The sequence below is a fragment of the Patiria miniata genome, unplaced genomic scaffold (assembly GCF_015706575.1).
Source record: "Patiria miniata isolate m_02_andy unplaced genomic scaffold, ASM1570657v1 HiC_scaffold_25, whole genome shotgun sequence".
In the NCBI taxonomy this organism is placed as follows: Eukaryota; Metazoa; Echinodermata; class Asteroidea; order Valvatida; family Asterinidae; genus Patiria; species Patiria miniata.
This window is the reverse complement of record NW_024037064.1, coordinates 12,324,236-12,338,177: the sequence shown is the minus strand read 5'-3', so window position 1 is coordinate 12,338,177 and position 13,942 is coordinate 12,324,236. Positions and strand designations below refer to the sequence as shown.

General features: G+C 39.1%; 1 protein-coding gene across 1 annotated transcript; it reads right to left on the bottom strand.

Annotated features, from left to right (window-relative positions):
- Positions 1-11,583: 11,583 nt before the first annotated feature.
- Positions 11,584-12,630, bottom strand: LOC119733058 (alpha-protein kinase 1-like). The gene has a single exon (XM_038206639.1). The coding sequence runs from the start codon at positions 12,628-12,630 to the stop codon at positions 11,584-11,586; it is 1,047 nt and encodes a 348-aa protein (XP_038062567.1).
- Positions 12,631-13,942: the final 1,312 nt, after the last annotated feature.

Here is a 13,942-nt window from a genome sequence, read left to right as displayed (position 1 = left end):
TAGACGTCTTGTCGCCCTCTAGGGGAAATTTGGAGAATTGCTCTGAACATGCCTGCAGGCATTTGTTTTGTTTTTTGGAGGTCATGGGTCATACATCTTTGAACTTCTAGTTTTAATACAATACAGGGACTGACACATAACCTTAAATATTTTATCTTTAGCAGCCGGTGTAATAGTGTCCATTGTAAAAACTTGTTCTTGTAGTTGGATTCCTTTTAGTAACAAGACTAACTAGACTGCCAGCAACTGTACGGTGCAAGGCTTATCCATTGTTACGTTCCAATAGAATTCTTTAAATTGTGCTGTTTGCATTCAACCGTTACAAATGGACCAGGGCTCGGCAAGGAATGACCATTGACATTTCGTCCGGCATTTCCCTTTACAACAGTACTTTGAATTGAGTTTCTTCTGGGATTTCCTCAGCCAAGATGGATATTATTACTCATGTACATCACTACATATCCAGTTCCACCAGAGCAACAGCTTGTGGGAGTGACCGAGGAAGGGAGCATGGCCCCTATATTGAGGTAAGCTTTTGTTTCATTAATTTCTCAGGTTCGATGATTGGCTTTTGTGTGTAATTAATTTGTTGGAAATAATTCCATACTGGGCCACCACTTATATTCCCTCAAATGACCTGAAGAGTACCAAAAGTTGTAAATCTGATAAAGAAACACCATTTAAAGAGCGCAACATTTCTTAGGTAATTAACTTTTTCTGTCATGTCCAGTATGGAATTCTTTCCAGTTTGTTTGTTCGGAGTTGGATTTACACTAGGCACGTAATGTGAGCTGATTACAATGCATTTGGCCACGAATGCGGTGCAAAATATATTGACCAAACAAAATTAATGTAATAAACTGTGCATCTTTTGTATTCCCGTACAAGCTAAGGATCACGGAAACTCCACAGAGTAGTTTAAATAGTTACAATGTTGTATTTTATTGTTGTTGTTTTAGCCATTTTACAATTTGAAAAGTCAGACTTTTAATCTGATCTTAGATTATGGAATCAAAAGTGATGTTTAACGATTCCCAATCATTGTAGGTGTCAAACTGATTTGCTATCACAATTGAGAGCAAAATATTAGCTCTATACTGCATTCAAAAATTAACGAGTAAAAGTGTCTAGACTTATAACTGGCCACACGTCTTAGTGACCTATCTGTAAATTCAAAATCAAGAATGGCATCTACCCACCTGTTCTTCCCCACCCAAGAATGATGATGATTGTGTTATCACTGGTACTCAGCCCGATTGAAATAGGAATCTCAACGCACGATACACGTCACCAACAAGGGTTCATTATATTTGAAATGACATTCAGGTGTACTTTGAAGTGTTGGTTAGCCCGGAGGATCATTAATTCCTTTCACGTTTACGATGTTCACTCTACATGTACATACCATGTGTCATGTGACGTCATGCCGACAGGCAACACTTGTCTTAACCATTTGTATTTCAAGATATTATACACTGTAAACACGTTGGGCAAAATGAGTTGATATGTAGACCAACGTTGGTCAACATATCAACAGGTTAAACTCTTGGGCAAAGTTCTTCCCAATAGGTAGGGACAATGTTTACCCAAATTAGTTAATTTCAAACCAATGTTGGGTAAAATTATATTGCCCAACAGTGTTTTGCCCATTATGTTTTACAGTGTATGCATTGCAAAAGTGAACCGTTGACTGAAGTGTCGCGTATGTCACGCGACCTCAACATCAATATTTGTAAACAAATTGTACATGTCGGTACGGTTGTTCACTGCACTTGTCAATGTAAAAACAAGTCGTAGTAGCAAAAAATGAGCTTCTCCATCGTAATCTATTGTTTGGTTGACGTGAATCTCTCGGTGTGAAGAAGATCTTTAAGCATTAACTCTAAGCTTCCCAAATCCTCCACAATTGTCTTTGCATAGGATTTCGAAGGTTTCAGGCTAAATGACAAAATGTGTAGGATGATTTTGGAGAAAACATCGTTGCATGATCTTAGGCCATGTAGTATAGGTTTTCCCGGCCAATTTCACCCAAGTTTTCATTCAATTTAACGCCTGGCTCATTCGATTTAGATTGAAATTAAAAGATCACGCAGATCCAAGGGCGGATCCAGAACACAATTTTAGGGGGGGCCAAAAAAAAAATGTGGTCCCCCCAAAAAATTACGGCATGGGGTTCGGGGCCCGCTTAAGGGCCCCGAAATTTTTTTGGATTCTAGATGCTCTGTGGTGCGATCTGAGGCAATTTCTGACCTCTTTGACCAATGTTTTTTTGAGGAAAAGATGGTGGTGTACTCATTGCCTGCCTTTATTGCGATGTTACATAAAAAAAAAAAAATTGGTTTCGTTTTGGGGGGGGGGCCATGGTCCCCTTTGGCCCCCCCCCCCCTGGATCCGCCCTTGCGCAGATCGGCATTCGACAATCAAAAAGAATCATACTATTGCACTATCCGAGCATTCTATCGCCATTTAGCTTCACTCGTCCCTATCAAAGATGCATTCATTTTAAAAGTATCGCGTTGTATATATAAGATGACCGATGCCCCATTACTTCTAGAGCTACACGAAGAAGGTTCTCTAGTTACGGAAATAATGCCACCATCATCACCTGTTGTGTTGTGATCTGCATTCATCTGGAAATGTACAATCAGGAAGAAGGGTCTTGCAAGCACCGCCCATTAAAAAACAACTCACCCCGTCCCCCTTATAATTTTTTTTTTGGGGGGGGGGGGCGCAGCAACAAATCGGGTCCTTTTTTGATGAAGGTTTTACATTTCTGCCTTTCGATGTAAAATATAATGTGAAAATAGCCCCCTCCAACAGAAGCTGGTTTTACCACTGCCTAAAACCAAATTGTACAAGTAAATAATCAATACAATTCAATATGTAAAACCAAAATTAATCATGGACTGTAGGCCTACCTCATCAGAACTCTTGCGCATCACATCTGAGTACTTGTGTGGTATATGCCAGACAGCAACCTTTTGAAAGTCCTGCAGATCCTGAATGGTCCGCACGATCACTCGAGACCACAAAGGAACAAAGTTGTACAGTAGGTCTTGACGGTCCTGCAGAGAGGGTAGGAACTCAGCTAAAGGCAAGTTTTCAATTGCCTTGGTTGGTCCAGAATCATCAAGTCCCACGTCATCGACATCATCTTTAACGATGTACTGGTTAAACCAGTTGAAAGACTTGTTCTGATGGGTGGAAGACGTGCTGCCCGGATGATGCCATCTAGGTTGTCCCCAATTACCTGATAGCCGGTTGGATCGGATGGGATGTCTGATGGACTGCTCTCCAAGGACTGTCGCCACTCTTTAGCTACAGCATTGTGATCCTTTCCAAATTCATCAAGTGTGCAGATTGTTTTAGCAACACCGGATGCAATGTGTTGTCGATTCAGTCGAACCAGAGCCTGAAGCAACAAGTAATTGAAGAAACGTAACATTTACAATGTGAAGAAGGATTATGCGTGAAGCAAAGCAGTAAGCAGTACTATTTACTCAAATGACATCGACTAACAAACACAGAATATCCATCATTGTGTAATCTGACAATAAAGTAGACATAAATACTGGCCATGACAAAAATAGCTTTACAATAACGTGAATGGTACACACAGAGATAATGTCAAACAACGTACATTGCTGGTGACACCTGATTGATACAGCATGATGGAATTCCTCAGGCCCATGCTTGAAGTGATGGATTGCGAGCTTTCAGAAGCACAGCAGCAGCAGGGGCAATCCTCCAAGGAAGAGTTGTTGGCTTCTTTCCTGAGGTTTCAGCAGCCTGTCTTTTTGGAGCCATGGTCGCATTCTTAAGTATGTGATGCAGCACAGGTGCCCTCTCAGCAACATATGAGTTGACTTTCTCTACAAGTCAATGTTATAATGTTCTCTTGGTCATTGTCTTTGAGAAAACCAGAATCCTCTGATAAAATTGTGCGGCAATCAGCTTCAACTGTCGCTCAAACCATTCTAATGATGTCAGTCTGCAGAGGCTGGTTGTTCCAACAGTTCATAGCTATGCCGTATGAATGGTCAGATAACATAGCCTTTTAAATGGGATATCGATAATCTGTCATGGCGATAACCTCGTCTGCAGCTCCAGGAACCTTTATCTGAAAAAATAAAAGAAGTTATTTCACAAATTGTATCTGTGCGAAGTTTATTCCCATTAACCAAATTGCCTTGAAATTATTATTTTCCTATTTGCGCATGTGGACAATTCTTTGTTTGTACCACAAGTGCAAACAGGATAACAAATTTATCTTTTAAGTTATTTTCAACTTCAATTTTTTCGGTTTTAAAATATCCTTGAACTTTGAAACGCTGATTAAAATTAACATTATGCCGTCAACAATTCCATCAGAACACTTTACCTACAATAGTGACAAAAAGCTTTCCTAATGTCAATTTTTTTCAACCAAAGTTCGCTTATTGTTTTGTAAAAGATTAACTTTTGCTGCTAAATAAGTGTTTTTCATCAGGTTTACAGTTTTTGTAGTTTTGAAGTCATATTACGTGAAAATAAGTGGTGGCTGGATAATTATGGAACTCTTTCCGCATTTTGAGGGGTTGTGCAGATGCCTAGATAACTTAAAAAAACTACATGTACAAGGTCATTCAAGCCAGTTTCCATCCATTAAAAGAAGAATTTAGGCACAAAATTTTCCAGGTAAATGTCAACATCTTTGCTAATTGCCATGTGAACATCTTGGAAAATTTTGTAAGCTGAGAAAGAAGTGAGTAAAGTTAACATGAAACTTAGCAAGATAGTCTTTTCTGGAATCCTTCATAAGCATGGCTTACCAGTATTTCACGTGGTGCTTGCTGAATCGGAATGTCTGTATTTGTTGCTGCTGGTGGAAAACCTGGTGGCTTTGGTGTAAGAGGCTGAAGCACTCTGTATGTTAAGTGATAAGCTGCAACTGGCACTTTTGCCAATGAGTTCTCCTTTTCACAGGAGTGAATGAGTTTACTGACTGTCAAAGGAGAATGTGTTGCCCCCGTTTTGATTGCATGTCATGATGTAAGGTATACTTCTTTGAAGTGTGTTGGATCTTGGCAACCAATGAAATTTTTCAATCTTCCAATTTACTGATAATCTTGAACTCTGTCTGACACCGGCGACATACTTTTGTCGGGTTGGAGGATTTTTCCAGTTTTCGATCTAGAACTTTTTGAACAAAACTTAATAATCTTCTTTTAAAATCACTGGGTTCTACTGAACATCTTGACAAAGTGATATAACTTGTATAACTGGACTTGATTTGACGTCCGCAAACTAGACAAAAATCTAACGCTACAGCTAGTTTGGTAGGTGGGAGACTGAAATTGAAAAGCAATTTTGCTGGGAGACTGCACTTGAACTGAAAAATTACTGAGTCTGAGAGGAGATTGCACTGGGACTGGAATTTTACTCGACTGCATATTTGAACGAACTCCCGATTGATGAACAGTGGTAATTCAAGCCGAATAATAACCGAATTAAAAAAAAAAAGATCGTGTGGTGACATTGCTGTACATGGCGCTGAAATATGCGTTGTCATGGCCGATGTTAGTTGACAATCGATCAACTTCAAGCAAGCCATGGTGATCAACCGGATCCGGATCCGGCCAGACGAGACATGATTGCGCTCCAATTTAAATCAAATGGTTCTATAAAATTGTCGTAAATTATATTGAAATCTTGCGAGGGGAAACAAAAACAACAAGTTACGTACCGAACGCGAATCCAACCCGACTACTCGTCATCGTATGCGCCATTTTTTTCCAGCCAGCCGAACTGCTTGTACGATATAGTAGACGCCTGTTGATTGGCCAAAACTTGGAGGTCAGTACGCGACCGTCTTGCATGATTAATCGTGGAATCTGCACGCATTTGATGGACGCTCGTCTTCAACGAGCGTCTATTACATAGACTAGTGTTGCGTAGCCTATAAAAGGATTGTGCACGTTCAACCAATACAATGGTAAGAGGCACTGGATTTTTAGGAGTCCACATTTTATTGTGACACTGGGAAAGTGTTTAAGACCAGCTAGCCATATCTTTATCATCCGTTTAAGACCGGCCACGTGACGGGCTTTTGACCAATAGGAATAGCAAAATTGTCTGAGGTATTTATGAATGCAAAATTAATTGCGCTTTTGTACCTGTCTTTTTACAGAAAGTATAAATTAAAAACAAAATGGCTAACAAAAAGTGAATGAAATTTAATCAGGCGAAAAAAAAAACCTGAATGCGCTGTTATAAAAAGAGAAATGCAAATGCGTATACGTACATAAGCAGGCTAATTGTAACCGGAATTGGATGTGGAGACATGAATGTATTTACAAAAGACTGAATATTAATATACAAAGTTGTTGATTTTTAAGGATAAAGACAATGAAATCAATAGAGACAAGGGCATTTGTGTCTACAAATATCGGTGGCTTAATGCAATTGGTGTGTAAATAACAGGAGCTACAAAGAACGACAAGTCCAAAAGGGACTAGTGCAAAATCTTTCCAGGAATCTTATACATAATAAGATACTGCAGTAAAATAATGAATTGCGAATGAATAGTTGTGAAATATTATATCTGATCAAACTATTTGGGCAAAATTATTGTTAGCCTCTACAACATTGTATTGTTCCAGTAATTGATTTAAACAAATTTTGAATGAACATTTCTTATTTAGTGTAAAAATTAAATATCTCTCTCAAATATAACATCTCTATCAGCTAAATGGAAACTGTTTTACTGTGTTGCCAATTTAGCAAGAATCGATATAACCGCTGCAACAGTTAATAATACAAGAATAAGAATATTATTCCTGCTTTTGTAATGGCATAGTATCTATTAAAATGCAGTATTTGATATACAAATGTAAGATTTACAAAATATTGTAACATTTACAAAGTAATGCAAAATACCATTAACCGTTATTAGCCAAGAAAAAAATTGCAAGTGTGTGCTATATGTTTTGAACAAAGCCAATAATTGAAAGAAAAGTGAGAGTTCATTTCTAACTCTAAATTTGAACAAAAAATTAAGAAACAATTCATACTTGAGCGTTTTTGTTTTGCGAAAGGTTGAAATAGTTTAAAGGCCGAAGACATATTGGAAATATACAATGCAAGACGTGATTTATTGTTTTGACAAAAGTTATGATTGAGTAAGGAACCTGTCGGGTTAAAGGAAGTGGGATCCCGACTGGTTACATAAGTCTCATCTTACTATAAAGCACAGCTACGCCTGAAAAGAAAAAAAACATACAATAAAAACATGGAAAATTTCACTATCAAATGACAAGAAAACAGAAAAGTGAAAACTGATGACATCTAGCTAAAACATGTTTCTTCTATTTTTTTTTACTTTCTAGACCTTGCACCTAAGAATATTTTAAACAATTCAAATTCAAAAGATTAACCTTAGATCTACGCATATCTGACCCTGGTTGGGATGTGTTTTCTTGTTTAAGGCTCTTGTTTAAGGCTCCTTGTTTAGAATAGGTTATGAGCTTTCTGGTCATACCTTCACAATGACGTCCTCAAGTATCATACATGTATTACAAGTAATCACAGATTTCTAGATTTAATCTTTGAAAATCAATATAAAATCAACTGCTACCGATTGTTTTTTTGTGGCAATCGAAACAATATTGCAGGGTCTTCATAGTAGGTATTAAGTGCAAAATCACGTGACCCTTCCGGTCGAAACCGGAAGTGCCTTATTATTTGAAATTGGCAGAAGATGCGAAATTGCTTTCAACGATGTGAGTGTCAGCTTAGGAGGTACTGTACAAACATTTTACAGGTGACGTCATCAAATGAGAGAGCGCCTTCTGGCGGCTGGTTGCAAAAGTCAAACATGGATTTAAACATGCACATTTTGAGTTGATGTGTGTGGCAAAGTTTGCGGTAATCCCTGGCCCAACACCGTGTGGTTGTTCCTAATACCTCTAGTTTTTGTAAAAGTTCACTTTTTTTTTTTTTTTTATTCTCCAAACCACAATTCTTCTCCGGAACTGTTTGAAAACAAAATGGAAACACATATGACCTTCCTTTGTCAATATATGAATGCCCAATCCACTGCAGATGTGCTTTTTTTGTAGTTACGTCATTATGACGTCTTCATAGGTCACGTGACGTCTCTTGAAAGTTTAATAAATTTAATTTTTGAAATTCAATATAAAATCAACCGTAAGAGACCGGAACTTTGAAAATCAATATAAAATCAACTGCTACAGATTGTTTTTTTGTGGCAATCGAAACAATTTTGCAGGGTCTTCATTGAAGGTATTAAGTGCAAAATCACGTGACCCTTCCGGTCGAAACCGGAAGTGCCTTATTATTTGAAATTGGCAAAAGATGTGAACTTGCTTCCAACGATGTGAATTTCAAAAATATTACAAGTGACGTCATAAAATATGACAGCGCCCTCTAGCGGGATGTTCACTAAGATAAACATGGATTAACATGCATTTTCAGTTGATGTGTTTGGAAAAGTTTGCGGTAGATAGTCCATGGCCAAACACCGTGTGGTTGTTCCTACAACCTCAAGTTGTTCAACAAATAACACATTTAATCTTTGAAATTCAACATAAAATCAAATGTGAGAGACCCGAACTTAAATTTTGCGGGAATTGACATGATAATACATGCTCTTCGTTTTATCTTGTGCGCGTAAAATCACATGACCCTTCCTTTCGGTCGAAACCGGAAGTGCCTAGTAATTTAAAAGTAGGAAGAGAAATGAACTTGCTTTTAACAAAGTTAGCCGGTGGGTGGGATATCTTTCCAAAAATAAAATTTAAAAATTCGGTGACGCCATCAAGTGTTCGAGCGCCCTCTAGCGGCAGGTAAAAAAAATTCCGGAAGTTACAAAGAAAAGACCTCTTTTCCTTTTAAAATTGCTAAAAAATCAACCGTCAAATATATTATCAAGTTTTGTGCTTTGAATGGCACTTTATTAATGGGTCTAGAATTTCCTAAGGTTTCGTCACAACAAGATAACTAGAAGATGCCCTGCAGCCCCCCTTAAAATTTGAAGTTGAACACGCCTACGTTTTCAAACGCTCATAATGCCTCGTACTTTGTGTGTACAGCAAACTGGGCCGAGGTGATTGCGTACACTGTTACAAAAATCTCTGTTCATTAACAGTTGATTCTATTGTCAATTGGCATTACAGGAGTTACTTTTTTTGCACAGTATATTCTACTGTTTCTTTGTTCTCTGTACATTAACAGCAGATTCTACTTTATTTGATATTGTTCAATTACAGGGGATTCTACTGTTTTGCAACAGATGATTTAGTGTTGTCGTTTTGTAACCTAACAGCACATTCGCTGGTTTTGTTTGTTCCTTAACAACTTTCTGTAGCTGAACAAAAAGGTTGTTTTCGTTTGAACGCCGATTATTTGATGGGGGCCGATAAACGACAAAGTGTTCATGTTTGTATCGAGGATTGCGAATGACAGGTCCTGTGTGAGCCTCAGTTCACAGATATTCTCGTATATTGAACGTACTTCACATGCAGATACTTGTAACACGTCATGTTATGGCGGTGCTATCGATAAAACTCATGAAGGTTCGAATGTAGATACTTGCACGTTGGCTTACGGCAAGTCATGCTGCAATGACAACCAGGCAACTTTCAACTGATGTTGTCGTTGACAATCAGGCTTACAAACTGAAACCGCTTCTATATAGCGCTTCTCCTTGAGAATGATAGTCATTTACAATACAAATACAAACATGTAAGCAGAAACGGATTAGTAAATTTGCTCCAAGATGCTACAACATCACACTCACGGTACGCATACGCACGGACGCAACGGGAAGTTGTATGGTACTGTATAGTCCGACTCCCGCGCGCGCCTTCCTTGACAACATACTGGTACCCTTCAGCGTTTATGCCACACTAACGTTGCACTACTACCGCCTACCAGGGAAAAATCACGCGATACGGCCGAACCCTGTACAAAAAAAGATGATTCTCTGTTGACCGACAGCGATGTGACTGTGTTCTAACAGAATCGAAACGGGAGGCTTGTTGAAAACACAATGTTCCTTGTGCCTGCACAGAATTTTAGTTTAACAGCGAATATTCCATAACCTAACAGAGAAATGGAGAAAACTGTACGTAGGCAGGAACAAATTTGTAGATTTACAGAAAAATCCGAAAACAGTAACATCTACTGTAATTTTACAGAAATTTCAACAGAAAATCATCCGTTAAATTACGCAATTTTTTACAGTGTACAAAAAGAAAAATCCCGAAAAACTGTGAGCTATGATTGCGTACAAAAAGGAATATTCCGTGCTCGCTTCTTGAGTGTCTGGTTTTACGACTGTTGCATGTTAACTATTGAGCTACATGTAACGGCAGTTTGATGGACCAATGTATTTTAAGTGTTTACCAGTGTTTTGTACACGTTTATAGACCTTTCTTTTGTTTATAAACATTGGCGCCATTTTATATGGGCTGCCGCAAGCGCATAAATTGAAGCCGTGGTTGGCACCATATTTTAAAAAAAAGGGCTCATAACGCCCTCACTACATAGTAAAAAGGCATGTTTATGAATAATGTTGTAGTGTTGACAGTGTTATATTTCCAACAATCAAATAATATTTTGGGTATCTGTAATAATTCTTCGTTTTGGCAGTGTTGGACCTTCCATAGTTTTGCTACCCGTGGTTGGCAAAATTTGCAGTTTGCCAACCAAGCGTAGAAAGGTCTATATGAAAACCTCTTAACGCAAGCACATTCCTGATGACGTCATATGATACTCAAAAATTCGGCTGGCAAAGGCGCCCAACTTTAAATTTTTTTTGTTTTTTTCTAAAAACATGCACATTGGGGTAAAGAGGGTACTGCATAAGTTTACAGTACAGCAGTATTCGCGGGAGCAGATCTTCACCAGACTCTTATTAACTATCCTCTCGCGCTATTTTTCAACCCTCAACCCACACCATCAACATCAACAATCAACATCAACAGTCAAAAATCAACATCAACAATCAACAATCAACGTCAACATCAACAATCAACAATTAACATCATTATGAACATCAACACCAACAATCGACAATCAACAATCAACTATCAACAATTAACATCAACAATCATGACAATCAACAGGAATGCAAAAGTAATTCACTCTTAAATTTTAACTCAGGCGAAGATTTGGTCCACAATTAGATATAGAACTTTACTACTAGTAATGATAGAGCTGGGAAACCGACTCACACGCAGGGTGGATCCAGTACTCACAGCCAAACCTATGAAACCTATAAAAAAAAAAAAAACGTTTTTTTTTTAAATAAGAGCGTAATGTTTTTGTTGTACAGTTTGGCAATGTCCTTAAAAAAAAAACTTTTATCAAGTTTGGATATTTAGGTAATCAATTGCTGTATTTCTACCTACCGCTGGAAAATTGCACTGGTTTTACATCATAAAACCAATAAACGCCTATAAACGCCTATAATTTGCTTCATATTTGACTTCAAATATGAAACAAAATCACAAGTTATTTTTAACATAAAGCACTCAAAATTCAAAGACGAAAAAATCTTTTAGAGCACGGACAGTAGGCCTACATCTCTGAAATACGGCACATTATGTAATAAACAAAAAAGGCCAGCAAAAGCAACAGAGAATATGTTCTCAGTTGTTGATGAGCTGGTTCTTTATTGTGTTTAACTGGTTTTTGAATGGGCTTAACTGGTTCTTCAGGAATTGCTTTCAGCTCTAGGCTGTTTTGCATGCTGTTGAATTCCATGGTGGATACGCCAGAGGACAGAGTCACCTGAAACGTGTGCATTGTAGCACAGCTAGGAGGTATACTGTGTACAATTTTCTCCAGAATATCCCTCTCACCAGTTGACATGTTGCTAATTTGTGGTTTCTTTAGCCCCTTACACAGCTCATTGCATCTGTGTTTCAGAAAGAACTTGACAATACCAGCCTTCCCTAAATCAGTAGAGCCATATAAGCCGAGTTTCGTGCTGCTGCTGTTAACAGCCGGGTCAGTAAACATGTACCTAGAACTACTGCGCACCCCTTGCAAATCGCAAACCAAAACCTTGCCCTCTGATTCATGATAAGTGAAATGACTGAAGGCAGCCGGGGTGGCGATATCTGCTCTGCCCAAGTATCCAAAGTTGCTGTTAAATTTGACATAATCCCCCTCAAGGTAACTCTCGACTGCGACGGTAGCGTGTGCGGGGATAATATTAGAAACGCTGTCGGAGGTACCAGGACGTTTTCCTTTGACATATCGTTCAAATGGAATGAAGCCCAGGAATTTAAAGGCGGCACGGGTTTCAACTTTGGTGAATTCAGGTCTAACGAACTCGATTGGTTTGCTCGTATTATACCTAATGTTAAACAATTGCGCCATCTCTTGAGCTTTGCAATATGCACGGTCGTCTGCTTCCCAGGCATATTCTGACAGACGCTCATACCACTCTTCTTTGTAGACTTTCGTCACGCAGGGTTTCCCTTCCAAGCGGGGATCCCCGTGAAATGTGCCCTTGTATGCATACCGGGAGGCCCCTTCATCGAACCAGTTGTTCTCAAACGTCACCCACGTAGACGTCATTCCAATCACTTCGGAGGTGTTGCTTTGGTTACTGCCCATATTGCAAAGATTGGGATGCGTCTGAAATTAGAACATTCCAGCTTCGTGATAATATGTTTGAACAAACTGTAGTCCTAATCAACAAACTGAACGTTATCAGATAAAGTGTAGATTTATAGGTATTACGTGAAAATTGCAGGGGTTTTGCGCTTCACGCAGGCACACTATTTTTGACAATAAGGTAATTAACTAATGCGTTGACTTGTTCTCCTTTTTGTTAAACAGCTTGTTTTTGGACGGTTGCAAAATGCTATCAGCATTTGTATGTGCCCTTTAGTCAATGTGGTGCCTGTTACCAACGCGTTTAAAGCCCCTGTCACACCTTTGCGTATCCTAATTCCTTATGAATTCCTTATCAAAAATTTTCAATACGCAGCCGTACGATCAAAAACGTCAAATTTTTTTGATTACTTTGACTTATGTGCGACGCACATTTAGCGAACAAGTAACGACTTCAGCGCATCCACTGCGTATGAGATGCGTATGAGTTGCGTATGCAGTGCGCAAGTTCGCTATTTGTGCATTTCTCATAAGTTACGAATAAGTACAATGCGCTGCCCGCTCGCAGGACGAGCGGTATTAATTCGTGCAATACGTCGGCATTCGATATGAGTTCGTTCAGCGGGCATAGAGGTCAGCGTATTACCGCGTATGAACGGCTTATCCCCCTTGAACACATAGCGTACTCGTACCGCGCTCGACCGTTGCGGGACCGATACGCTGCGTATTTATAACTTATGACCTGCGTAACAGCGTACGCAGCGTAGTTTTGTGCATGCCCAAAACTATCCAGCGTACTGGGCCGTACCATGCGTATGCCTGCGTAGATAAAACTTACACAAAACGATAGAGATGCATGTGAGGTGCGTATTGTGCGTACGACTGCGTATGAAAAAAATGTCCAAGCGCACCTTATAAGGAATTAGGATACGCAGAAGAGTGACAGGGCCCTAAGGCCTTCTAAAGGCGTCCGGGCATTAACAATAGTGGCGTAGCACGGTCAATTTCCGTGAAAAAAGCACTCGCCTTATTCGTGCTGAAAGGTGACCAGTTTCTGGGTTTTTTTTCACCGGTCCCCCGGCCTTCGTTAAATAAAACAAAGACACAGTTTATGTCACGAAAGTATCTTCCAAATAATATTACATAAGAGGGCTCAAAGAGTCAAGGACTACGAAATTGTCTACGACCTCTGAACCATGTTTTATTCAAAACTAAAAAATGCACCTTCCACGGGCACATGACTCAGGTATTAGGAAATTTGGCCATTTTCATGCCATCAACTACTGCCGAGCTAAACCATCGTAGAGGAACA